The sequence below is a fragment of the Nicotiana attenuata genome, chromosome 2, assembly GCF_001879085.1.
Source record: "Nicotiana attenuata strain UT chromosome 2, NIATTr2, whole genome shotgun sequence".
Taxonomy (NCBI): domain Eukaryota; kingdom Viridiplantae; phylum Streptophyta; class Magnoliopsida; order Solanales; family Solanaceae; genus Nicotiana; species Nicotiana attenuata.
The window spans coordinates 41,446,749-41,474,658 of record NC_031990.1 but is presented as its reverse complement, the minus strand read 5'-3'; the positions used below and the strand labels follow the sequence as shown (position 1 = coordinate 41,474,658).

The 27,910-nt window shown below is 41.6% G+C and overlaps 3 protein-coding genes across 6 annotated transcripts; 2 read left to right on the top strand and 1 right to left on the bottom strand.

The window, feature by feature from the left end:
• Positions 769–22,349, bottom strand: LOC109207932 (ycf20-like protein). Of its 4 annotated transcripts, none has more exons than XR_002065079.1 (3): positions 21,663–22,349; positions 19,216–19,367; positions 769–807 (listed from the first exon to the last, which is right to left on the bottom strand). XR_002065079.1 is itself a non-coding variant. In XM_019370931.1 (1 exon), the coding sequence occupies exon 1, from the start codon at positions 22,152–22,154 to the stop codon at positions 21,687–21,689; it is 468 nt and encodes a 155-aa protein (XP_019226476.1). In that variant the 5' UTR covers positions 22,155–22,347; the 3' UTR covers positions 21,556–21,686. The 4 variants fall into 4 exon arrangements, 1 of the variants encoding a protein (XP_019226476.1); XR_002065075.1 differs by lacking the exon at positions 769–807 and adding an exon at positions 14,850–14,932; XR_002065086.1 differs by lacking the exon at positions 769–807 and adding an exon at positions 17,497–17,578.
• Positions 13,849–20,078, top strand: LOC109207921 (receptor kinase-like protein Xa21). Its single transcript, XM_019370923.1, has 5 exons — positions 13,849–15,122; positions 15,698–15,841; positions 15,953–18,145; positions 19,069–19,433; positions 19,803–20,078. The coding sequence occupies exons 1-4, from the start codon at positions 14,216–14,218 to the stop codon at positions 19,410–19,412; spliced, it is 3,588 nt and encodes a 1,195-aa protein (XP_019226468.1). The 5' UTR covers positions 13,849–14,215; the 3' UTR covers positions 19,413–19,433; positions 19,803–20,078.
• Positions 22,501–27,504, top strand: LOC109207911 (probable LRR receptor-like serine/threonine-protein kinase At3g47570). Its single transcript, XM_019370914.1, has 4 exons — positions 22,501–24,391; positions 24,519–24,809; positions 24,971–26,983; positions 27,082–27,504. The coding sequence occupies exons 1-4, from the start codon at positions 23,419–23,421 to the stop codon at positions 27,432–27,434; spliced, it is 3,630 nt and encodes a 1,209-aa protein (XP_019226459.1). The 5' UTR covers positions 22,501–23,418; the 3' UTR covers positions 27,435–27,504.

The following is a 27,910-nucleotide window of genomic DNA, read 5'->3' as shown; positions in this document are numbered from 1 at the left end:
GAGCTGCTGGGGCTGGAGCCCCCTCATCATAATCAACATGAGGCTCCACCTCTGGGACTGCCGCTCGGGGCTGAGCTCTGCCCCTGCCTCGGCCTCTGGCGCGGCCTCGGCCTCTGCCCCTCGCAGGAGCTGCTGCTGGGGGCTCGGGCTGCTGCGCGGTAGAAGAGGAAGCACGTGTTCTCGCCATCTGCGAAAGAACAGAGTAGAAAGACAATCAGTATTTGAGAAACAGAATCGCACGACAGGTAAGAACAAAAGTGAAACTTTTCCTAACTCCGTAGCCTCTGGGGGATAAATACAGACGTCTCCGTACCGATCCCTCAGACTCTACCGAGGTTGTCCGTGAGTTGTGAGACCTATGTAACCTAGTGCTCTGATACCAACTTGTCACGACCCGGATTTCCCACCCTCGGGAGTCGTGATGGCGCCTACTAATAGGAGCTAGGCAAGCCAATTAATTTAACACTTCTCTCAACATCATTAATAGTATAAAGAATAACGAGGCAATTAATATAAAAGCGGAAGTCTCGAAACATAAATAACTGAAACCAAGTGCGGAAATTCAAATACACCTCTACCCAGATCTGGTGTCACTAACTCACGAACATCTACTGAATGCTAAATACAAAGTCTGAATAAGAATACAGTACTGTCTGATCCGATACAAGGGAAATCAAACGAAAGACAGAGATAAGAGAGACTCCGGGCCATGCTGACGCCAGCAAGGCTACCTCGGAAATCTCCGGACTGAAGTAAGCTCCCAACGCTCCTATTGCTGTCCAAAAGCTCTTGCTCCGGTACTATGATCTGTGCAAAAAGCATAGAAGTGTAGCATCAGCACAACCGACCCCATGTGCTAGTAAGTGCCTGGCCTAACCCCGGCGAAGTAGTGACGAGGCTAGACAAGACCTACCAAAAACAACCTGTGCAGATATATATATATATATATACAAAGGCAACAGAAATAACAACAGAACATCAACTAAAAAGGGGAAGGGGGCATGCTCGGGGAAAATACAGTGAATACAGATCAACGGATATAACGACGAAACTATCTCAATACCATAGCTCATATATAAGTGGTCGGCGCGCCACACGATCCCATTTCTTAATTCATAAGTGGACGGCGTGCCACACGATCCCATTTCATAATATATAAGTGGTCGGCGCGCCACACGATCCCATTTCTTAATTCATAAGTGGACGGCGTGCCACACGATCCCATTTCATAATATATAAGTGGTCGGCGCGCCACACGATTCCATTTCTTAATATATATACATATAATCTTTCTAAAGGGGGCCCCATTAGGGGGAATTCAACAACACAACGGTTTAACCCGGCAAGGGTACAACTAACATCCCAAATATCCCGGCAAGGGAGCAACAACAATAATAGACTACGTGTCCCGGCAAGGGAAAAGTCACAACACTTTCTCTTTTAATCACTTCTTTCTCAATTATCAAATTCTAGTTCGAGACAACGATCCAGTAATATACCAATCGCAATTCCTCCTCAACCCTTCACATAATAGGAAACTTAGCAATCAAACAAGAAAGATGTTTCACAAAGTCCGGTTCAAACATAGTTAAGACCCACGGTCATGCTAGACTCCGGTGTATAGATAACCGTCACCATGCCTATACACCGTACTCTTCATTTAGCAATTAGCAAATAATATCCTAATCCTATTCCCTCTAACCAAAGTTAGAACCAACACTTACCTCGGTCAAAGAATAGCAATCAACTCTCCAATACCGCCTTTCCTTTACAATCCGACTCTGAAACAACGATATCTAGGCATAATCAATTCAATAATATCAATAAAGACTCCAGAACAAAATCCCATAGCCTAGAAATGAAGTCCCTAGCATTCTTCCAAACATACCAAAATTCGACACCGGNACTACGCGATCGCGTGAAGTAGGACGCGAACGCGTAAGAGGGGAAGACCAAAGCACTGCGAACGCGAGCCTGAGGCCGCGTTCGCGAAGAACAAAATGCCTGTGTAAAAATGCAGCAGAATCTGATCCTTTCCTAAGTGTAAAACTACCCCGAACCACCTCCGAATCACTCCCGAGCCCTCGGGGCACCCAACCAAACACACACACTAACTCAATAACATCCTACGAACTTACTCGAGCGATCAAATCGCCAAAATAACATCAAAAATCATTGAATCAAGCCTCAAGATCATCATTTTCATTTCAAACTTCATAACTTCAAATTTTAGATATTTAGGTCCGAAACACGTCCAATGACATCCGATTTCGACCAAACTTTACAGAAAGCGCTTAACACATATTTAAGACTTGTACAGGGCGTCGGAACCAAAATACGAGCCCGATATCATAGTCTTTTAATCAATTTTCATTTCCATTTTCCTTAATAATTTCAGAAAAACAATTTCACAGAAAAATTCATTTCTCGGGCTCTCGACCTCGAAATTCGACTCCGGGCATATGCCCGCGTCTCATATTTTTCTACGGACCCTCCGGGATCGCCAAATCACGGGTCCGGGTCCGTTTACCAAAAATGTTGACCAAGGTCAACTTTAATCATTTTAAAGCCACATTTTGAATTTTTTCACAGAATTTAACATATAAGCTTTCCGGCTACGCGTCCGGACTGCGCACGCAAATCGAGGCAAGCAGAAATGAGGTTTTCAAGGCCTTGGAAGCACGGAAAAGAGAGAAATGCGGTGATGACCCTTTGGGTCGTCACATTCTCCACCTCTAAAACAACCGTTCGTCCTCGAACGGACAAAAGAATGAAGTACCTGAGTCGGGAAATAGGTAAGGATAACGGCTCCGCATATCAGACTCGGACTCCCAGGTCGATGCCTCAGGAGGCTGACCTCTCCACTGGACACGCACTGAAGGAAAACTCTCCGACCTCAACTGTCGAACCTGCCGGTCTAGAATGGCTACCGGCTCCTCCTCGTAAGACAGATCCTTGTCCAACTGGACAGTGCTGAAATCTAACACGTGGGCTGGATCGCCGTGATACCTCCGAAGCATGGACACATGAAACACTGGATGCACGGCTGACAAGCTGGGCGGCAAGGCAAGTCTGTAAGCCACCTCTCCCACACGATCGAGAATCTCAAATGGGCCCATGAACCTAGGGCTAAGCTTGCCCTTCTTCCCAAATCTCATCACGCCCTTCATAGGCGACACTCGGAGCAAGACCCGCTCACCAACCATGAAAGCTACATCTCGAACCTTACGATCCGCATAACTCTTTTGCCGCGACTGAGCCGAACGAAGTCTATCCTGAATGATCTTGACCTTGCCCAAGGCCTCCTGAACTAAATCTGTACCCAATAACCGAGCCTCTCCNTCAACGGATATAACGACGAAACTATCTCAATACCATAGCTCATATATAAGTGGTCGGCGCGCCACACGATCCCATTTCTTAATTCATAAGTGGACGGCGTGCCACACGATCCCATTTCATAATATATAAGTGGTCGGCGCGCCACACGATCCCATTTCTTAATTCATAAGTGGACGGCGTGCCACACGATCCCATTTCATAATATATAAGTGGTCGGCGCGCCACACGATTCCATTTCTTAATATATATACATATAATCTTTCTAAAGGGGGCCCCATTAGGGGGAATTCAACAACACAACGGTTTAACCCGGCAAGGGTACAACTAATATCCCAAATATCCCGGCAAGGGAGCAACAACAATAATAGACTACGTGTCCCGGCAAGGGAAAAGTCACAACACTTTCTCTTTTAATCACTTCTTTCTCAATTATCAAATTCTAGTTCGAGACAACGATCCAGTAATATACCAATCGCAATTCCTCCTCAACCCTTCACATAATAGGAAACTTAGCAATCAAACAAGAAAGATGTTTCACAAAGTCCGGTTCAAACATAGTTAAGACCCACGGTCATGCTAGACTCCGGTGTATAGATAACCGTCGCCATGCCTATACACCATACTCTTCATTTAGCAATTAGCAAATAATATCCTAATCCTATTCCCTCTAACCAAAGTTAGAACAAACACTTACCTCGGTCCAAGAATAGCAATCAACTCTCCAATACCGTCTTTCCTCTACAATCCGACTCCGAAACTACGATATCTAGGCATAATCAAGTCAATAATATCAATAAAGACTCCAGAACAAGATCCCATAGCCTAGAAATGAAGTCCCTAGCATTCTTCAAAACATACCAAAATTCGACATCGGTCCCACATGGTCCAAACACGAGGCTCGGACCCAAACCCAATTACCCATAACCCCACGAGTTCAAATATATAATTTGTTTCAAGATTCGACCCCAAATTGAGGTTGAATCACCCAAAACCCCCAAAGCCCTAACTCTACCCAAAAACCCCCATTTTCTACTTTGAATTCATGATTTAGGGCTAGGAAATTAGTGATTAGTGGAAGAAATTAAGAGGGAAAGAAGTTAAGAACACTTACCTAAGAGGCTATGGAGAAAGAAGCTCTTCGAAATCGCCTATGGAGTGTTAAAGAGAGGAGCTCGTGTGAAGAAATGGCTAAATCCCGAGCTACTGATTCTGTTTTGAACTTAAAAATTCGCTGGGCAAAAATGTCCTTCGCGTTCGCGTGAATGAGGATGCGTTCGTGAAGGGTGGATGGTTTAAGGCATCGCGAACGCGAAGTGTTAATCGCGAACGCGTAGAAGAAGGGGTTGGGGTCTGGGACTGGCTAGTACGCGAACGCGAGAGAGGACTCGCGAACGCGGTGAAGGGGAAGCCTGGGCTATGCGGACGCAGGGTATTGTCCGCGAACGCGATGAAGAGGGACCACTGAAGCTTCGCGAACGCGTGACTGGAACGCGAACGCGAAGAAGGGATTTGCTGTGCAAAAATTGCAGAAAATCTGCTATGTTTTCTAAGTGTATAACTACCCCGAACCACCTCCGAATCACTCCCGAGCCCTCGGGGCACCCAACCAAACACACACACTAACTCAATAACATCCTATGAACTTACTCGAGCGATCAAATCGCCAAAATAACATCAAAAATCATTGAATCAAGCCTCAAGATCATCATTTTCATTTCAAACTTCATAACTTCAAATTTTAGATATTTAGGTCCGAAACACGTCCAATGACATCCGATTTCGACCAAACTTTACAGAAAGCGCTTAACACATATTTAAGACTTGTACCGGGCGTCGGAACCAAAATACGAGCCCGATACCATAGTCTTTTAATCAATTTTCATTTCCATTTTCCTTAATAATTTCAGAAAAACAATTTTACAGAAAAATTTATTTCTCGGGCTCTCGACCTCGAAATTCGACTCCGGGCATATGCCCGAGTCTCATATTTTTCTACGGACCCTCCGGGACCGCCAAATCACGGGTCCGGGTCAGTTTACCAAAAATGTTGACCAAGGTCAACTTTAATCATTTTAAAGCCACATTTTGAAATTTTTGCACAGCAAATCCCTTCTTCGCGTTCGCGTTCCAGTCACGCGTTCGCGAGGCTTCAGTGGTCCCTCTTCACCTCCAGATGAGGTACCACTGAATCTACCTGCATGACGGGGTCTCTTGTCTGGCCCATGACCACCTCCCCGTGCAAGAGCCATCTCAACTCTACGGGCCGCATTGGCCGCCTCCTGAAAAGAAATCTCACTACCAGCCCCCATAGCCATCTGGAGACGGATCGGCTGAATCAATCCATCAATAAACCTCCGCACCCTCTCTCTCTCGGTGGGGAGTATAACAACAGCATAGCGTGCCAGATCAATGAACCGAGTCTCATACTGTGTGACTGACATAGAGCCCTGCTGGAGGCGCTCGAACTGCTTGCGAAGAGCCTCTCGTTGAGTAACTGGGAGAAAGTTCTCCAAAAACAACTCTGCAAACTGGTCCCAAGTCAATGATGGCGACCCTAAGACAGCATTCCGCACTCGGTACGGGCATTATGAGTTCCTGGTCATGTCGTTTGGGTTGATCAATGCCCCAGCAACATTCATCGAGTTGATGAACCGAGTGTTCAGGCCATATTTGGACATGTTCGTGATAGTCTTTATTGATGATATTCTGGTGTACTCTCGCAGCCAGGAGGAGCACGAGCAGCACCTCAGAGTGGTTCTTCAGACTCTGAAGGATAGTCAGTTGTATGCTAAGTTCTCGAAGTGCGAGTTCTGGTTGAGTTCGGTTGCATTTCTGGGTCATGTGGTATCAGCAGAGGGTATTCAGGTGGACCCGAAGAAGATTGAGGCAGTCAAGAACTGGCCTCGACCAGCATCGGCTACAGAGATTCGGAGTTTCTTGGGGTTAGCAGGTTATTACCGCCGGTTCGTGGAGGGATTTTCATCCATAGCAGCCCCGATGACCAGATTGACCCAGAAGGGTGCCCAGTTCAGATGGTCGGATGAGTGTGAGGCGAGCTTTCAGAAGCTCAAGACAGCTCTGACTACGGCACCGATATTGGTTTTGCCCACGGGCTCAGGGCCTTATACAGTTTATTGTGATGCTTCCCGTATTGGGCTTGGTGTGGTATTGATGCAGGATGGNCCGACAGGGATATTGATTTCTGTATTGATCTGGCCCCAGGCACGCAGCCTATTTCTATTCCGCCGTATCGCATGGCCCCGCCAGAGTTGAAGGAGTTAAAGGACCAGTTGCAAGATTTGCTAGAGAAGGGTTTTATCAGGCCTAGTGTTTCTCCTTGGGGTGCGCCAGTGTTATTTGTGAAGAAAAAGGATGGATCGATGAGGATGTGCATTGATTACCGGCAATTGAACAAGGTGACGATAAAGAACAAGTATCCACTGCCGAGGATTGATGATTTGTTTGACCAACTTCAGGGTGCAAAGGTGTTTTCAAATATAGACTTGAGATCTGGCTACCATCATCTGAGGATTAGGGCATCCGATGTCCCTAAGACAGCATTCCGCACTCGGTACAGGCATTATGAGTTCCTGGTCATGTCGTTTGGGTTGACCAATGCCCCAGCGCATTCATGGAGTTGATGAACCGAGTGTTCAGGCCATATTTGGACATGTTCGTGATAGTCTTTATTGATGATATTTTGGTGTACTCCCGCAGCCAGGAGAAGCACGAGCAGCACCTCAGAGTGGTTCTTCAGACTCTGAAGGATAGTCAGTTATATGCTAAGTTCTCGAAGTGCGAGTTCTGGTTGAGTTCGGTTGCATTTCTGGGTCATGTTGTATCAGCAGAGGGTATTCAGGTGGACCCAAAGAAGATTGAGGCCGTCAAGAACTGGCCTCGACCAGCATCGGCTACAGAGATTCGAAGTTTCTTGGGGTTAGCAGGTTATTACCGCCGGTTCGTGGAGGGATTTTCATCCATAGCAGCCCCGATGACCAGATTGACCCAGAAGGGTGCCCGGTTCAGATGGTCGGATGAGTGTGAGGCGAGCTTTCAGAAGCTCAAGACAGCTCTGACTACGGCACCGATATTGGTTTTGCCCACGGGCTCAGGGCCTTATACAGTTTATTGTGATGCTTCCCGTATTGGGCTTGGTGTGGTATTGATGCAGGATGGCAGAGTCATTGCTTATGCTTCGAGGCAGTTGAAGATCCACGAGAAGAATTACCCGGTTCATGATCTCGAGTTGGCAGCCATTGTTCATGCTTTGAAAATTTGGAGGCATTGGCCTATATGGTGTGACGTGTGAGGTGTACACAGATCACAAGAGTCTGCAATACTTGTTCAAGCAGAAGGAGTTGAACTTGAGGCAGCGGAGGTGGTTGGGGCTATTGAAGGACTATGATGTTACTATTTTGTACCACCCGGGGAGAGCCAATGTGGTGGCCGATGCATTGAGTAGGAAGTCCGCCAGCATGGGTAGTCTTGCTTATGTTCCTGTCAGCCAGAGACCGCTTGCTTTGGATATTCCGGCCCTGGCCAATCGATTTGTGAGGTCGGACATTTCTGAGCCTAGCAGAGTGTTAGCTTGTACGGTCGCTCGTTCTTCATTATTGGAGCGTATCCGTGATCGGCAGTTTGATGATCCCCATTTGTGTGTCCTGAGAGACACGGTGCAGCGTGGAGGTGCCACGAAGGTGACCTTGGATGATGATGGTGTTTTGAGGTTGCAGGGGCAAGTTTGTGTGCCCAATGTCGATGGGATTCGGGAGTTGATCTTAGCGGAGGCCCATAGTTCTCGGTATTCTATTCACCCGGGCGCCGCGAAGATGTATCAGGACTTGCGGCAGCTTCATTGGTGGCGTAGGATGAAGAGAGATATTGTTGCATATGTGGCTCGATGTTTGAACTGTCAGCAGGTTAAGTATGAGCATCAAAGGCCTGGTGGGTTGTTTCAGAGGATTGAGCTTCTCGAGTGGAAGTGGGAGAGGATTACTATGGATTTCATTACTGGACTTCCGATGACTCGGAAGAAGTTTGATGCTATTTGGGTCATTGTTGATAGGCTGACCAAGTCAGCGCATTTTATTCCTGTTGCAGCCACCTATTCATCAGAGAGGTTAGCTGAGATCTACATCCAAGAGATTGTTCGCCTTCATGGGGTGCCGGTATCTATTATTTCGGATCGGGGTACGCAGTTTACCTCGCGCTTCTGGAGGGCAGTTCAGCAGGAGTTGGGCACCCAGGTTCAGTTGAGCACAGCGTTCCATCCTCAGACGGACGGCCAATCCGAGAGGACTATTCAGATATTGGAGGATATGCTCCGAGCCTGTGTCATTGATTTTGGAGGCTCGTGGGACCAGTTCTTACCTTTAGCAGAATTCGCCTACAACAACAGCTACCAGTCCAGCATTCAGATGGCTCCATATGAGGCGTTATATGGTAGGCGATGTCGGACTCCAGTCGGATGGTTTGAGCCGGGAGAGGCTCGATTATTGGGTACAGATTTAGTTCAGGAGGCCTTGGACAAGGTCAAGATCATTCAGGACAGGCTTCGTTCGGCTCAGTCGCGGCAAAAGAGTTATGCGGATCGTAAGGTTCGAGATGTAGCTTTCATGGTTGGTGAGCGGGTGTTGCTGCGAGTGTCGCCTATGAAGGGCGTGATGAGATTTGGGAAGAAGGGCAAGCTTAGCCCTAGGTTCATTGGCCCGTTTGAGGTTCTCGATCGTGTGGGAGAGGTGGCTTACAGACTTGCCTTTCCGCCCAGCTTGTCAGCCGTGCATCCAGTGTTTCATGTGTCCATGCTTCGGAGGTATCACGACGATCCAGCCCATGTATTAGACTTCAGCACAGTCCAGTTGGACAAGGATCTGTCATATGAGGAGGAGCCAGTAGCTATTCTAGGCCGGCAGGTTCGATAGTTAAGGTCGAAGAGTTTTCCTTCTGTTCGTGTTCAGTGGAGAGGTCAGCCCCCTGAGGCCTCGACCTGGGAGTCCGAGTCTGACATGCGGAGCCGTTATCCACATCTATTTCCTGACTCAGGTACTTCTTTCTTTTGTCCGTTCGAGGACGAACGGTTGTTTTAGAGGTGGAGGATGTGACGACCCAAAGGGTCATCACCTGTTTCCTCATTCATTCTGTGCTTCCGAGGCCTTGAAAACCTCATTTTTACTTGCCTCAATTTGCGTGCGCAGTCCGGGCGCGTAGCCGGAAAGCTTTTATGTTGAAATATGTGAATTCTGTGAAAAATTTGAAGAATTTTGATATTAATATGTTTAAGGTTGACTTCGGTCAACATTTTTGGTAAACGGACCCGGACTCGAGATTGGACGGTCCCGGAAGGTCCGTAGAAAAATATGGGACTCGGGCATGTGCCCGGAGTCGAATTCCGAGGTCTNCGCTTTTTGTAAAGTTTGGTCGAAATCGGATGTCATTTGACGTGTTTCAGACCTAAATATCTAAAATTTGAAGTTATGAAGTTTGAAATGAAAATGATGATCTTGAGGCTTGATTCAATGATTTTTGATGTTATTTTGGCGATTTGATCGCTCGAGTAAGTTCGTAGGATGTTATTGAGTTAGTGTGTGTGATTGGTTAGGAGCCCCGAGGGCTCGGGAGTGAATTGGAGGTGGTTCGGGGTGTTTTTACACTTAGGAAAGGATCAGATTTTGCTGCATTTTTACACAGGCATTTTGTTCTTCGCGAACGCGGCCTCAGGCTCGCGTTCGCAGTGCTTTGGTATTCCCCTCTTACGCGTTCGCGTCCTACTTCACGCGATCGCGTAGTTCTAATCCCCCCTCCTCCGCGTTCGCATCATCATTATCGCGAACGCGTAGCTTTACCAGCTTCCTCAACGCGTTCGTGTATAACAGTCCCTGGACCCCCCAACATTTTCTTCTACGCGTTCGCATTCTATTTCACGCGTTCACGATGAAGTGTCCAGTTTACCCTTCGCGAACGCAGCCCCTTTCCTGCGAACGCGAAGGGCAATTTTGCTCAGCGAATTTTTAAGTTCAAAACAGTAGCCATTGCGGGCTTATTCCCAAATTTCACACGAGCTCTTTTTCCCCACACCCCATAAGCGATTTTTAGAGCTATTCTTCACCAAAGATTCTTGGGTAAGTATCATCTAACTTGTTTTCTTCAATTTCCTCTAGTAATTACTAAATTCCTAGCCCTAAATCATGAAATCAAAGTAGAAATTAGGGGTTTTGGGTAGAGTTAGGGTTTTGAGAATTTTGGGTGATTCAACCTCAATTTGGGGTCGAATCTTAAAACAAATTATATATTTGAACTCGTGGGGTTATGGGTGATTGGGTTTGGGTCCGAGCCTCGTGTTTGGACCATGTGGGACCGGTGTCGAATTTTGGTATGTTTGGAAGAATGCTAGGGACTTCATTTCTAGGCTATGGGATTTTGTTCTGGAGTCTTTATTGATATTATTGAATTGATTATGCCTAGATATCGTTGTTTCGGAGTCGGATTGTAGAGAAAAGGCGGTATTGGAGAGTTGATTGCTATTCTTGGACCGAGGTAAGTGTTTGTTCTAACTTTGGTTAGAGGGAATAGGATTAGGATATTATTTGCTAATTGCTAAATGAAGAGTACGGTGTATAGGTATGGTGACGGTTATCTATACACCGGAGTCTAGCATGACCGTGGGTCTTAACTGTGTTTGAACCGGACTTTGTGAAACATCTTTCTTGTTTGATTGCTAAGTTTCCTATAATGTGAAGGGTTGAGGAGGAATTGCGATTGGTATATTATTGGATCGTTGTCTCGAACTAGAATTTGATAATTGAGAAAGAAGTGATTAAAAGAGAAAGTGTTGTGACTTTTCCCTTGCCGGGACACGTAGTCTATTATTGTTGTTGCTCCCTTGCCGGGATATTTGGGCTGTTAGTTGTACCCTTGCCAGGTTAAACCGTTATGTTGTTGCATTCCCCCTAATGGGGCCCCCTTTAGAAAGATTATATGTATATATATTATGAAATGGGATCGTGTGGCACGCCGACCACTTATATATTATGAATTGGGATCGTGTGGCACACCGACCACTTATATATTATGAAATGGGATCGTGTGGCACGCCGACCTTATATATATATATATTATGAAATGTGATCGTGTGGCACGCCGACCACTTACATATTATGAAATGGGATCGTGTGGCACGCCGTCCACTTATGAATTAAGAAATGGGATCGTGTGGCGCGCCGACCACTTATATATGAGCTATGGTATTGAGATAGTTTCGTCGTTATATCCGTTGATCTGTATTCACTGTATTTTCCCCGAGCATGCCCCCTTCCCCTTTTTAGTTGATGTTCTCTGTTGTTATTTTTGTTGCCTTTGTATATATATATCTGCACAGGTTGTTTTTGGTAGGTCCTGTCTAGCCTCGTCACTACTTCGCCGGGGTTAGGCCAGGCACTTACCAGCACATGGGGTCGGTTGTGCTGATGCTACACTTCTGTGCTTTTTGCACAGATCATAGTACCGGAACAAGAGCTTTTGGACAGTAGTAGGAGCGCTGGGAGCTTACTTCAGTCCGGAGATTTTCGAGGTAGCCTTGCTGGCGTCCGCATGGCCCGGAGTCTCTCTTATCTCTGTCTTTCGTTTGATTTCCCTTGTATCGGATCAGACAGTACTTTATTCTTATTCAGACTTTGTATTTAGCATTCAGTAGAAGTTCGTGAGTTAGTGACACCAGATCTGGGTAGAGGTGTATTTGAATTTCCGCACTTGGTTTCAGTTATTTATGTTTCGAGACTTCCGCTTTTATATTAATTTCCTCATTCTTCTTTATACTGTTAATGATGTTGAGAGACGTGTTAAATTAATTGGCTTGCCTAGCTCCTATTAGTAGGCGGCATCACGACTCCCGAGGGTGGGAAATCCGGGTCGTGACAAGTTGGTATCAGAGCACTAGGTTACATAGGTCTCACAACTCACGGAGAACCTCGGTAGAGTCTGAGGGATCGGTACGGAGACGTCTGTATTTATCCCCCAGAGGCTACGGAGTTAGGAAAAGTTTCACTTTTGTTCTTACCTGTCGTGCGATTCTGTTTCTCAAATACTGATTGTCTTTCTACTCTGTTCTTTCGCAGATGGCGAGAACACGTGCTTCCTCTTCTACCGCGCAGCAGCCCGAGCCCCCAGCAGCAGCTCCTGCGAGGGGCCGAGATCGAGGCCGCGCCAGAGGCCGAGGCAGGGGCAGAGCTCAGCCCCGAGCGGCAGTCCCAGAGGTGGAGCCTCAGGTTGATTATGATGAGGGGGCTCCAGGCCCAGCTCAAGTCCCAGAGGGGTTCATAGCCACCCCAGTTCTTCAGGACGCTCTGGTCAGATTGGTAGGCTTTGTGGAGAGCGTCACTAGAGCGGGTTTCCTTCCAGTAGCACCAGCCACTTCTCGGGCTGGAGGAGGGGTTCAAACTCCTGCTACACGTACTCCGGAGCAGGTAGCTCCCCAGGCTCAGGTTCCAGTGGTTCAACCAGCTGTGGCGGCTCAGCCAGGTATTGTGACTCAGACCGGCGATGGAGCGGCTATGTCCTCAGATGCTTTATGGAGGTTTGATAGGTTCTCCAAGCTCTTCACCACCACCTTCAGCGGTGCTCCTACAGAGGACCCCCAGGACTTCTTATTCAGCTGCCATGAGATTCTCCGGACTATGGTATTGTGGAGACCAATGGGGTCGACTTCATCACCTTTCGACTGGCAGGATCCGCCAAGACTTGGTGGAGGGACTACTGTTTATCCAGACCAGCAGGGTCGTCACACTTTCATTTTCAAGTCTCTCAATGACCAAAAGACTCAATATTAATGTGGAGCAGGATTTTTTGCTTTGTAGAGTTAACTAAATGGATCAGCATTTATCATTTTCAGGAACTTATATGTTTAATTTATTTTATAACTTAAATATATTATTTAATAATATTTATGTGACTCATAAAAATTATTTATTCATTGATATGGGTACACGCGCAAGGCGCGTACACCAAGACTAGTCAATATTAAAATTGGATTGAACACACATCTTCCTTCTTGAAAGGGGTGACATGACATTCAATCCAAAAAAAAAAGAAACACTTTTCTTTTCCTTTAAATCAATTTCTATGGCCAGAAAAAAAAATTCTATGGTATCAACTTATTTTATAATTCTATTTCCTTTTTTGTACGATGTGTTAGTAGGGGAATGAAGTCCTGGCTCCAAGCGAAGAAAAATTTATCTCTTCTATCTAACTTATGTTATTAAAATATCATTTTAAAATTCACTAATATACCGCGCACTTCTTGAACTAATATTGAAGAAAAATGGAAACTTTATCTCCACTAACTTCATAAGGTAAAGTATCACCATTCACCAGGGTGTGCACCTGTAAAAATTTGTTTGCTGCAATATATATCATACATAGTAACTCACCGTGTGCTCTTCATGATCAAACTTGATTATTAATATTCTTCATCTTGATTTTTTAAGTCACTATGTGTTTAATAAATTTAATAAACAAAGTGATATTTTGTGGACCAAGATGAGTATGCTATTGGATAAGATGAGGGGACTGAGCTTCAAGATTATACCAAAGACTTATAAAGATGGACACTCAAGTCACAAATTATACAACATTCAAAAAGAAGGTGTTTTAGACTCCAGGAAATCTAACGCCTTTGTGGGGCAAACTTTCAGAAGACTTAACGAAGTCAAGTCGCCTGCCTCTGGAAAATTTATAGCCCCTTATTCACACACTGGTTTTCCCCAATTGCCCTCCTCCCAACATCCTAAGCAATTTTTTATCTCTATTTATAGCTGAACACTTCATTCCTTATTTTATCTACAATTTTTATTATATACTACTATAAACATCAGTTGTACCCATGGAGAAAGCCAACTCTTTTATTCTTTCTGTTGTCTTCCAATATTTACTCTACTTGTTAGTGGCATGCATAGCCACAAACATAAGCACAGATCAATCAGCTCTTCTTGCCTTAAAATCCAGAGTTACTCTAAACTCTCATCCCTTAACCCAAAATTGGTCTTCTCAATCTTCAGTTTGTGACTGGATTGGAGTCACTTGCGGCTCTCGCCACCATAGGGTGAGAGCACTCAATATATCCAACATGGATATTGTTGGAACCATTCCGCCACAGTTGGGAAACCTCTCTTTTCTCGTTTCACTCGATATGAGCAAAAATAATTTTCTTGGAGACATCCCTCAAGATTTGTCTCGTTTACGTCGATTGAAGGTGATTGATCTGGGATACAATAATTTCAGTGGAGAGATTCCAATGTGGTTCGGTTTCTTTTCTGAGCTTCAAATGTTAATTCTTGATAACAACGGTTTCACTGCTATACCTCCTGCTTCTATTTCTAACCTGTCCAAGTTAGAAACTCTGAGTGTTAGTAATAATCATCTTCAAGGCAGTTTTCCCAAAGATATTGGCAATCTTCAGAGTTTAAAGGAGCTGGTTTTAGTCAGTAACCAACTTACTGGCGCTATTCCATACTCCATTTTCAACACCTCCTCGTTGGAGACTTTAGCTCTCACATATAATCAATTATCAGGGAGTCTTCCTGCAGATATATGCCGCGGTCTGCAAAGAATCAAGAACATTTCAATAAATTCCAACCAGTTGAGTGGTCACATTCCAGCTGGTTTGTCTAACTGCACACAACTGTATGACTTGTCATTGTCATACAATAACTTCAATGGGATCATTCCACCAGAAATTGTAAACTTGGAGAGGCTTGTGATCTTAGCCCTTGGGGGAAACAACTTGCAAGGTACATACTTTTCTCAATTTGCATTTAGAATGCTTTGTTAGCAGAGACGATTTGTGCGTGTTTGCATCCTTGCGCAGGGGCCATGCTAATATTCTCTGTATCATTCCAATTTTATCGGAACAACTTTTTCAATAGCTCTCTTCGGCTTTATTGCCGAAATTAAAACTTGAACGCATGTAATCATCTAATTTACAAACCCATACTCAGCTATTTCCATTTTTTTCAAAAACAAAAATGGATAATCACATTTTTTAACGCTGAAATTTAGATGTGGTATTTAAGAATAACTAAGAATAATGCAACAAATGCACAAATCTTATTATATAATTTGTATGAGAGAAGAGTCCTTGATTTGCAAGAAATTATGAAAAAGAAAACTACACTCGACGGAAAGTGTAAATGGGTAAAAGCTAAGGTAGCTAGCAAGGTAAAGTAAAGCTTATCCATATTCAAAAGCCTTCTAGTATGGGCACGTTTCAAAGTTTTCATATGAGAATTAATATTTGAGCAATAACATACGTAGACAAGAAGCTAAATATTTCAAGTTGGTTGCTTTGTGTAAAAATAATTTGCAGGCACAATTCCAGCAAAGATTGGTAATTTACGAAATTTGCAGAGATTGCAACTGGATAACAACGACATCGTGGGTTCAATACCGCGCAGCATACGGAACATGACATCGCTATGGATGCTTAATTTCAGCACCAACCATTTAACAGGTAAGTTTCGAGCAGTGTGTTGTAGTTTGGCCATCCAGATATACTCTTTCTGAATGGTTTCATGGAAACAAAATTAAAAATAACATCAGTCTAAATATTTTTGCTCTCCAGGTGTTATACCCGAAGAGATTGGGAACCTTCACAAGTTGGAGAAACTTTATTTACAATTTAACGAATTAAGTGGTTCCATACCGGAAGAGCTCTTCAATATCTCTACGCTAACAAGGGTGTCACTTTCTACGAATAATCTTTCGGGTAGTCTTCCATTAGCTTTCGGTTACTTGCCAACAAATCTACAGTTATTGAATCTTTTTGGAAATAACATTGGTGGAGTAATACCCAGAGAGATTGGGAGCCTTCACAAATTGGAGGTACTTATTCTTGGAGTTAATAAACTAAGTGGTTCCATACCGGAAGAGCTCTTCAATATCTCTACGCTAAGAGTGATGTCACTTGCATTTAATAACCTTTCGGGTAGCCTCCCATCTGCTTCAAGCTACTGGCAAACAAATCTACATTATCTGCATCTTGGTGTGAACAACATAGATGGGGTTATACCCAGCTCAATCTCCAATTCTTCAAATCTAAAGGAATTAGATCTTAACAACAACAAATTCAGTGGCCCGATTCCTAACTCTTTGGGGGATTTGAGACAGCTTGAACGTTTGAAGTTGTCCAAAAACAACTTATCATCTCCGCACCTAAGTATCTTAGCTTCTTTGGCGAACTGCAGATCTTTGAAAGAGATAGCTATATCGGATAATCCTCTTAATGGTGTTCTTCCAGATTCCATTGGCAATCTCTCCGGTTCTCTTGAACGATTTTATTTATATCGTTCCGAAATTAGGGGACAAATACCATTAGGAATTGGGATTTTAAGTAACTTAAACATTCTGTCCCTATTTGGCAACGACTTCACTGGATCAGTGCCGAGAACATTATGTGATTTACAGAACCTTCAAGTTTTAGCGCTTCATCAAAATAGGTTAAGTGGACTCTTGCCAGAGTGCCTTTGCAAACTGCCGGAGTTGGGCGTGGTTAGTTTGTCGTATAATAAAATATCGGGTCCAATACCATATTGCATTGGCAATACTACCTCTTTGAGAAATATTTACCTAAATTCAAATAGGCTCACTAACATACCCATGAGTCTATGGAGCCTCAAAGATCTTGTAGTTCTTGACTTGTCCGATAATTGTTTGGTTGGTTCTTTACCTCCGGATTTCGGAAATTTGGATGCCATAACATTAGTAGATTTGTCGAGGAATCACCTTTCAGGAAGTATTCCAACCACAGTCGGAAACTTGCAGAAACTAATTTATCTTTCTTTGGCTTTCAATGAGTTGGAAGGATCTATTCCTGAGTCACTCGGAAAAATGATAAGTTTGGAATCGGCGAATCTATCCAATAACATTCTTTCAGGTATGATTCCAAAATCATTAGAGGCACTTCGGTATCTCAAGGATTTCAATGTATCATTCAATAGATTAGAAGGTGAAATCCCAAGTAAAGGACCTTTTCTCAATTTCACCTCTCAATCTTTTATGGGAAATGAAGAGTTATGTGGTGGTTTCCTTTTCCGATCTTGTAAGGCTAGGTCTGTTCACCACTCACAGAGAAGCAGATTTCTTCTGATTATACTTGTCCCATTGGTGGTTTCATTAATGGGACTTGGCTCAATTGTTGTGTTCATGTTCAGGAGACGTAGAAATGTTCCAACCCAAGCCGAATCCTTACCTGCAACAACGATACTAGCCAGGATTTCATACATTGAAATCGAAAGGGCAACTCAGGGGTTCGACCAATGCAACTTGCTAGGCCATGGAGGTTTCGGTTCTGTTTACAAGGGCATCTTTGCGAATGGGATGGTTTTGGCAATCAAAGTATTTAATTTACAGATTGAAGGTGCATTTAAGAGTTTTGATACTGAATGTGAAGTTCTATGCAACCTTCGCCATAGAAATCTTACCAAAGTTATCAGCAGTTGTACTAATATGGATTTTAAAGCATTACTTCTAGAGTACATGCCCAATGGAAGCCTAGAGCAATGGTTACATTCTGATGATTACTCCTTGAATATGATCCAAAGATTAGACATGATGATTGATGTTGCATCAGCTTTGGAATATCTCCATCATGGTTATGCAACAATTGTTGTACATAGCGACTTGAAGCCTAGTAACGTCTTGCTAGACGAAAGGCTAGTTGGACATGTGAGTGACTTTGGCCTGACCAAGCTATTAGGAGAAGGGGAATCTATTGCTCATACTAACACACTTGCAACGATGGGCTATATTGCACCAGGTAACTTTCTTTTTTGGTCTTTTATTATCGAATATAAAGTGCTAATGTATCAAATAGTACGTAATCTTTTGTTTTCTAATTTTATGTAATATATCACAGATTCATGAAAAATTTGTACTGAAAACATCGAAATATAGAGCCCATTTGGCCTAGCTAAAATAGGAATGTAGCTTTTAAGCAACAAGTGCGGAAAATATTTTTTAAGTGTTGAAACTGATTTTATGAACAAGAAATTATACTGTTAGACAGAAGTGATGAGACCGAAACAAACAGTTGATGTGTTTGTTAAAAAAGTGCATATCAGCATTTTTTTTCCTACTAAAATGACCAAAATGCCATTAAGGATGTTTTCAAACAATAGATTATTGCAAGACTCTTCATTTCCGATACAAATTATTATATCTTTCAATTCATCTTTAAGTTATAAATTGAATAGATAAAATTATCTTAAATGAATATAAGTTATTTATTGAAATAACATAGTAGTACTAATTCACATAAGCCCAACTTATAGCTTTTGGCTTTAAAGTACAAGACTTTTAAACAATTTTTTTTTCTTTGGCTTGCCAAACACAAATATCTTATTTGCCAGTTTTAATGTAACATATCACAGATTTTGCATGAAAAAAAGGGTATTGCGAACTTGGAAATATGACAATGTCAAACTCTATATTCATGCATCTAGGACGATTTAAATAAATAAAAATAGAAACTTGCAGTTTTTCGTTTCATTTGATTGTTTACTCTTGGTTCATTCCCATCCTACCCCACGATGTGGGATAATACTGGATATGTTGTTGTTGTTTAATTTTTATCTACTCAAGATAGATTTATCTTTTTTTAATATCTTCCAAATATGATATTACTTTCGTTATTTATTTAGTTTGTTAAGTAACTAATTTACTCTAGTAACATTGGATCAGAGTATGGATCGGTAGGATTAGTTTCCAGAAGATGTGATGTGTACAGCTACGGCATAATGCTCATGGAAACATTCACAAGAAAAAAGCCATATGACGAAATGTTTCAAGAAAATTTGAGCATGAGGAGTTGGGTCTGTAATTCAATACCTGCAACACCAGAGGATATTATTGATGCCACCTTATTGGAACCAGAAGAGATTGATTTCAAGAAAAAGTTGCATTGTGTGTCCTCTATTTTGGAGTTGGCATTGAATTGCACAGCTGAATCTCCTAATGAGAGGCTGAACATGAAAGATGTCCTGGCAAATATCAAGAAGATCAAGCTGGAATTTCTTCGCAAATGATGTAGCAAGGTTTATATGATGGTAAGTATCCATCTTTTTCATCGATATTCTCATGTCTTCCGGATGAAAATGATTATTTTCTTGTCTATACCATATATAAATGTAGAAAATGAGCATTTTCTTTCATACAAACATCTCCCTTGTAGTAAAAAAAGAACTGAATTGAAGGACATCTTTTTAAAGAGTCTTAATTTAAGAAGGCAAAATAAAAGGAAAACAAAGGTCCAATGAAACTAAGAAAGAAATTTAAAGTTCAAGAAATTAAGAGTTTCATTTATCGAAGGAAAATTATGAAAATAACTCAAGTCTCAGTTACAACTAGTATATTTTTGCGTTCGTATCCATAATGAATGAGCCAACTCAAGTTTGATCCCCTTTAATTTTGAACAGGTAGTGCAGCCTTTTCCTCTGGGTGACGCCAATTGAGATGACAACCAATATTTGGTCCGAGATTTGGACTTTTCTTGTTTATTGTGCTTTTCTTTTGTGCGTGTTTAAAGTTTGTGTGAGTACTGAAGTTGGCATGGAAGAATGCCTTGTATAATATTGATGATCATTATTATGTAGAATCAGCTTCAAGAGTCGATGAAGAGCAGTGTAAAATGTTGAACTACAAGCTATAGGCTCTTTTGGTTACCAAGTTGAATGCTTAACAGCTTGACTGCAGATTGAAAGCACAAATACAATCCAGATTTTCACTCGCTCACAAGTCACAATTGAAATTGAGACTTAAAACCCAAATATTTAAGGTGGGTCCTAATTGGTGAAAAAAACTAAAAGACTGAAAACTCCTCTCCCAAGTACTTAGATCACCCGCCCAATCACTAACACTTGGCAACTAAAATCCAGTGACTCCAAGAAGAAAGCTATTTCCAGTAAAAAATTAGAAACAATTTTGGGTTCGTTTCTAGTACATCATTTGGCTTAGGTTTCGTACATTTGTTAATCCTCCAATATTGACTCTCAACATATCAGAAAGTTTCTTTATTTCAATTTTCAATAGTTTCTGTCACTTGCAGCACAAATTTGTCTTCTCACTGACAAAGACAGCATGACAGCTCCTATAATCACATACAAAAGCTTCACTCTCTTTGTGGTTCAGTATGTTACTATGTTAGTGGTATCTTCATTAATCCCATAACTCAAAAACCAGAGATATGCTCAGTGAGAAGCATGCACCTCTTTTTTCTTGAACTGTTGATCTTTGGGCAACTGGTTTGCTAAGTCATGGCAGCAACCACTATCACCACTGATCAATTCGCCCTTCTTGCCCTGAAGGCTTGAAGGCTCAAATAACTTAAGACCCTCAAGGTATCTTGGCAAACAATTGGTCTACTTCCATTCTAGTTTGCCACTGGTTTGGAATCACTTGCAGCGCTTTACACAAGAGAGTAAGTGAAATAGATGTTTCGAACAAGGGTGATGGGTCTTAGAGGTCCTAAAGAATTAGGAAATCTCTCTTTTCTTGTTTCTCATGATATGAGTGGAACTATTTCCATGGGAGATCTGCCAAAGGATCTGGTTAATTAACGACTTCAATGGGCAACTAGGAAGCATCAAACTAGATTAGAACAACTTCAATGGGCAACTACCATCGTGGTTGGTTTCTTGAACAGGATTCAAGTTTTGACTCTAAGAAATAGAGGTTTCAATGGCTCTCTTTTCCAAATTGTCGAGCCTTGAGGTTTTGGACATGTCTTATATTCCCTACGAAGCAAAATTCCAGAGGGTGAGACTAGCACAACTAATGGACCTTGAAAGCAGGTTCTTCCAGCTTCTCAAACAATGCAGTACACTCTGAGAAAGATCACAAGTTCAGCAAAATCTTGTCGGACCCTATCTACTGACCAGTAGACTTGACTTTACTTAATTGATACTTAGACATCAAAGTTCAAGACCGGTCTGTCACTTTTTTCCCTAAAATCTTTTTCTTAACGGATGCTGATTAGCAAAAAGAAAGGGATGTTGTTGTAGAACTATTTCGCAGTAATTGGAGCACAATTAGCCATGCACTATAGAAGCTACAGGTTCCGTAAAACTGCTTCGGCAAATCTACTAGACCATGTAACTCAGATAGTCAGTGGGTTTTGTGACATTGCAAACCCATAAAGTTTAAATCTTGGATCCGCCCCTGATGGCATCGTTTCAAAATGGAAACATTACAAAATGCTTTAATTTCCATCAATATGTTGATCTGTTATAAGAGATATACAACAATAGGGGGAAACTACACGGTAAAAATTTACTTACTGCTGCAAAACTGAGACAATTAGTTCAGCTGGCAAGTTTGAAAGCATCAATGAAGAGACCATAAGTAAAACCCATCTTGAAGTTGTTCAAAAGAGCAATAGGAAAAGTCACTTTAGGCCGACTGTAATAGAACCGTGTCACATACTCGGTAATTAAGACGCAGACTACAGCAGCAATGACATCATTGACTCCTAAAGCACCAAAAGATAGAGAAATTGTCTGAGCCACATAAAATCCACCCAGCAATGATATACCTCCAAATAGTGCCCTCCTTGATGGGCTTTTAAAATAATTTCTTGAAATCTCTGGCACGACACGGATAATATCAACTAGCCGCCGAGGCCCTCCACCATTATCTTGCACAGACTGAACTCTGAATAATGATCTCGGAATAGATGCCTCATTTGCCCTAGTTAAAGCCCCAATTTTTGGACTAATATTGCCATATCTGATAAGGGTTGCTGGAGATGTGAAAGCCAGAGAATGTACCATTTTCTATTATTGGACAGTACAAGGCATAAGAACATGAAACCCAATCCTCTAATCAAATTGAAAGGAATTTTAGATTCATGACCTCAGAAACGCCTAAAAAGTAGTACTACCTCCGTTCGCTTTTATTTTTAAATTTGAAAATAATTTAGCTTAAACTTATAATTCTAACCCCTTAGGCCTTTTTGACCTATTTAGGATCACAAATTCCAAAAGTTTTCATTTTTTCTTAAATTCCGTGCTCAAACAGATTCACAAATAGAGGTAGTAATATTCTATATCCCTAGCTTTTGTTTTCCTTAAATGCCCCCGACAAAGACGCTAGCAGCACTTTAACTAGAGGAGTTTTTTGTCTTTTCCGAAAAACAACCCGGCTATGGATCTTCCCCTTCTTTCAGGTACCTTTGTCTTTGTTCAACAAAAACGATGGATTCTTTCTTCACGATTCCAAACCGATTTGCACAAGACGATTAATTTGAAGGGAAGTTTATTCCTAGAATCTGTTGAGCTGTCCCACATGGTGATTGTGAATATTCACTCTTCTTTGTGATTTAACTTTTGGGTCTGAGTTATTGTCCAAATTGTAATATTTCTTACGAAGCTCGTAAGCCCCTTCTATAATTTGTCACATATTTCTTAAGGGTATAGCCAGAGTAAATGTATTTATATCAAATCAAGTAAATTTGCTATGATTAAGTGATTTATGACTTTTAAAAGGCTCAAAGTCCAAGAACTGATTGTCTGTAACTCAGCTTCTCTATCCTATAATTTGACTTGTAGGATCTCCTTTTCCTTAGCTGTTTCTGTTCATGATGTTAATCTTTATTTGTAAAATAAGGGAAATTTGATAATAATTACTACTTAATCAGTCTTGGCTTAAGCACCCCTCTATAACAACTCGCTAGGTTTGATTAAGTTAGACATATTGATACACTTGTAAGGCTCAGGGCATTTTCAGCAAAGTTACCCATTCTGAGTTCATATTGAGGTATTAATGGGAAAAGCCACATAATGTTTGTCCAAAAGGGTGTCTCTGGTCTTTGAAATGGCATTAAACTAAAGAAGAAAATAACAATCAGTGTTGACTATCATTTGGCTTGTTTCTAAGCTTTTTATTTTTATATGTTGAGGAATTTTCGTGGAAAATACTAATGAATTCAAACGTAACATCATCATTGTCTGTCACCTTCCTCTATTTCTCTTCATTGACCTTAAAGTGGACAACTGTTTGAATTCTTTACAGAATACAAAAAGGCACTTAGTAGTAATGGGGATATATGCCTTAGTGCTGGTACACTTTCTCTATTCCAACATAAACACAATCATGAAGAGAAAAAACAATTTCTTTTCCCCTCTTGTAGTTTCAATATGGCACCATTTTCTGATATTATCAGCCGCTGCAGAAGTCAATCTCAAAACTGATGAAGCTGCTCTTCTTGCTTTGAAATCCTATGTTACTTCTGATACTTATAATATCTTGAAAAGCAACTGGACCTCAGCCACTTCAGTTTGCAAGTGGATTGGCGTAACATGCGGCTCTCGCCATCAAAGAGTCACAGCCTTGGATATTTCCAACATGGAACTAATAGGCACCATCCCTCCTCACCTGGGAAATCTGTCTTTTCTGGTCTCCCTCGATATCAGTAGCAACCGTTTCCATGGATTTCTGCCTCAAGAGTTGACTAATTTGCACAGATTAGAATTTATAAATGTCACTTCTAATAAGTTCACTGGAGATATTCCCTCATGGTTTTCTCTTTTGCCAGAACTCCAGCACTTGCATCTAGCATTTAACAGTTTCACAGGTATTATTCCACTGACCATTTTCAATGCATCCAAGCTTGAGAGTTTAGTGTTGGGAGTTAATCAGTTACAAGGGGAAATTCCAAATGAAATTGGTAATCTTCAAGGCTTGACATGGTTGAGTTTGGGATCAAATCAGCTAACAGGCCTTGTACCACTTAGCTTGTTCAACATTTCATCGTTACAACGTTTGGTCCTGACAAACAATAGTTTGTCTGGAAACCTTCCTGTCGATATATGCTCGAATCTCCCAGAACTCATGGTACTTGCACTATCTGACAATGAATTTGATGGACAAATTCCTTTGGACATCGACAAATGCTCAAACCTTCAAATTTTGTCATTATCATTCAATAGGTTCACTGGAGTGATACCTAGAAAAATTGGGAACTTGACTATGATATCTTCTTTATACCTTGGTCGAAATGATTTGGAAGGTAAGTTATACATATTTGTATTTTATCTTCTTTGCGCATACATGAAAAATATGTCTGGAGTCATGTATGTGCTCCTTAATTGCTCTACTGCAGAAAGCGGACTTACTATTTGTGATTTAATTTGCAGGTGAAATACCAGAAGAGATTGGATATCTCCGTAATCTAGAGATACTGGATGTGCAGAACTGTAGCCTAAGTGGTCCTTTACCATCTTCTATAAGTAACATAACTTCACTTCGATTGCTCAACCTTTATGGCAATAAGCTCTCTGGCTCATTACCCCCGGATATGTGTTTGAACATGCCTGATCTCAGAGCATTTGATCTTGGAAATAATCAATTCAGTGGAACCATTCCAAAAGAATTTGGAAACTGCACTTCACTTTCTGACCTCTTCCTAAGAGAAAACAACCTAATAGGTATCATCTTGTTTTTTTCTTTTTCAAGCTTTTGGTGTATATTGGTATGCTATTCTTATCCTTATGTGGTTCTTGGTATTATCTTTTCCTTTTCTTTTACAAGATTTTGGTGTATGTTGCTATGCTTTTCATATCCTGATGAGTCACTCAAACATCATCAGGTGAGTTACCAATGGAGATTGGTAATCTTTTCAATTTGGGAAGATTAGATCTACACTACAACTTCTTAACAGGTCCTATTCCATCTACAATATTCAACATGTCAAACATAAGGGGCATTTCTTTTTTGGGGAACTTCTTTACAGGAATTCTTCCAGCAGATATAGGACTTGGACTTCCTAATCTGGAAGAACTTTATCTTGGTTACAATAACATTACTGGAGCCATCCCTGTCTCTCTTTCAAATGCTTCCAACATTTTCCGGTTGGGAATTGGATATAATAACTTTTCTGGTCCTTTTCCGAGGTCATTTGGTAATCTAAGACGTTTAGAGTACCTAAATGTGAATGACAATCATTTCACAAGAGAACCTTCATCTCCAGAATTGACTTTCTTCGATTCCTTGACAAATTGCAGACATTTAAGACAACTGTGGATAGGTTATAATCCACTCGATGGAAATCTTCCCGCTTCTGTTGGAAATCTCTCAAGTTCTCTTGACTATGTTTATGCTGCTTATAGTGAAATCAGAGGCAGCATGCCCAGTGAAATTGGATATTTAAGTGGTTTGTCTTTCTTGTTTCTTCAAGGCAATTACTTGAGTGGATTCATTCCAAGTTCAATAGGGAATTTAGAGAATCTTCAAGCATTAAATTTGTATGGCAACAAAATGATAAGTGGACCTATCCCTGAGGAACTCTGCAACTTGAAGAATTTGGGATTCTTGAGCTTGGGAAATAATGAGATTTGCTGTTCTATACCAGCATGTTTAGGGAACATTAAATCTCTTAGATACATTTACTTAGATTCCAACAAATTGATTTTTAGCATACCTCCCAGCCTGTGGAACCTCAATGATCTCTTGCATCTTGATGTGTCCTCAAATTTCCTGGAAAGCTCTCTACCTACAGAAATTGGAAATCTGAAAGTCGCAACATTGCTGAATATATCCAAGAATCAAATCTCGGGAATTATCCCGAGCACAATTGGAGCAATGCAAAATATGGCTGAACTTTCTTTTGCAGAAAATAGACTAGAAGGGCCTATTCCAGAGTCAATGGGGAACATGGTCGCCTTGGAATCGTTGGACTTGTCTCATAACAAGCTCTCTGGTGGAATTCCCAAATCATTGGTAGGTCTTTCACATCTTAACTATCTCAATGTATCTTACAACAGATTGAGTGGTGAAATTCCAACTGGAGGTCCTTTTGTGAACTTCTCTTATGATTCATTCCTTTCAAATGAGGCATTATGTGGTGCTGCTAGATTGCAGACACCAGCATGTAGGTCTAGTTCTCCTCATAGGAAAAGAAAAAAGAAGGTGCTTCTTATTGTGTTGATCTCACTGATGGCTGCTTCAATCGTAATGCTCTCAGTCACGCTCACCATCTTTTTGGTGATTAGATATCGAAAGAGGAAAACAATCATTGCTACTCATCAGGTGGATTCTTCTCCAGCCACAGTACATGGAAGAGTTTCGTACCATGACCTTCAACAAGCAACAAATGGATTCAGTACGAGCAACTTGCTCGGATCTGGAAGTTATGGGTCTGTTTACAAAGCTACATTTGGGAGTACTATGGTGGCCGTTAAAGTATTCAACTTGCAAACAGAAGGCGCGTTCAAGAGTTTCGATACAGAATGTGAAGTCTTGCGCAACCTTCGTCACAGAAATTTGGCTAAAGTCATCAATAGTTGCTCCAACGTTGATTTCAAAGCCTTGGTATTAGAGTACATGCCTAATGGAAACCTAGACGATTGGCTTCGTTCTGAGAGTTGTTCCTTAGATATCATGCAGAGAGTAGACATAATGATTGATGTTGGATCAGCATTAGACTATCTCCATAACGGCTATTTTGTGCCCGTTGTTCACTGTGATCTAAAGCCTAGCAATGTCCTACTCGACGAAGATATGGTTGCACATGTGAGTGACTTTGGCCTAGCAAAGTTATTAGGGGTAGGAGAAAGTATTGCACAAACCAAAACTCTTGCAACCATCGGGTACATTGCACCAGGTAAAAATCATGTCAAAAAAATGCTTCATTTCTCCTCCTAATTTCAACCATTTGAAAGACACCACATTCTCTTGATATCTTGTTGTATTTCAATGCAGAGTTTGGATTGGAAGGATTAGTATCTACAAGATGTGACATTTACAGCTATGGTATCATGTTGATGGAAACATTTACGAGAAAGAAGCCAACAGATGAACAGTTTGCTGAAAATTCAAGCTTGAGGGAGTGGATAAGACAATCATGGCCACACGCGATGGACAAGATAATAGATCCTGAGCTAATGATACCAGAGGAGAAGAACAAGACAGGAAAGATGCAGTGCTTATCATCCATCATGGAATTAGCTCTGAGGTGCACAAAGGACATGCCAGAGGAAAGAATGAATATCAAACATGTTCTTGCTCAACTCAAGACCCTCAGAACTATGTTGGAAAATGTAGTAATGCATTAAAGGATTGAGGAAGATGTTTATATATAATTATATTACTGTGAAGTTGTTAAAATTGAATTTCTGTTTTGAAGGCCTCGATATCTTACTTCAGAAAGTTCATGTTTGCTGAGGTCATTTTGGGCTACCATTCAATTGACATAAGAAAAAAAAGAGTTAAAATTAGAGCGTCCGGGCTAGATTACACGAACATCAACGATTTCACCAAAATAGGTGCAACCTCCTATACTTGGGCAGATTGGAAGAAATCACCGGACATTTCTTGCCTCCCTGATTTTATCCTGCGTCATTGCCATTAGACTACACCTTGAACAAAAAAAGAAAAGAAGAAAGAAAATTATATCATTTGTAGGCAATTTTTAACGAATAATTCAAATTTGTTTCGTAGCAAAAAATTAGGAAAATTCTTGCATAACAGCGCTCCTTTATAAATAAGAGCAACGCGTAGTTGCGTGCTACGTACCATGGGTGATTACAAG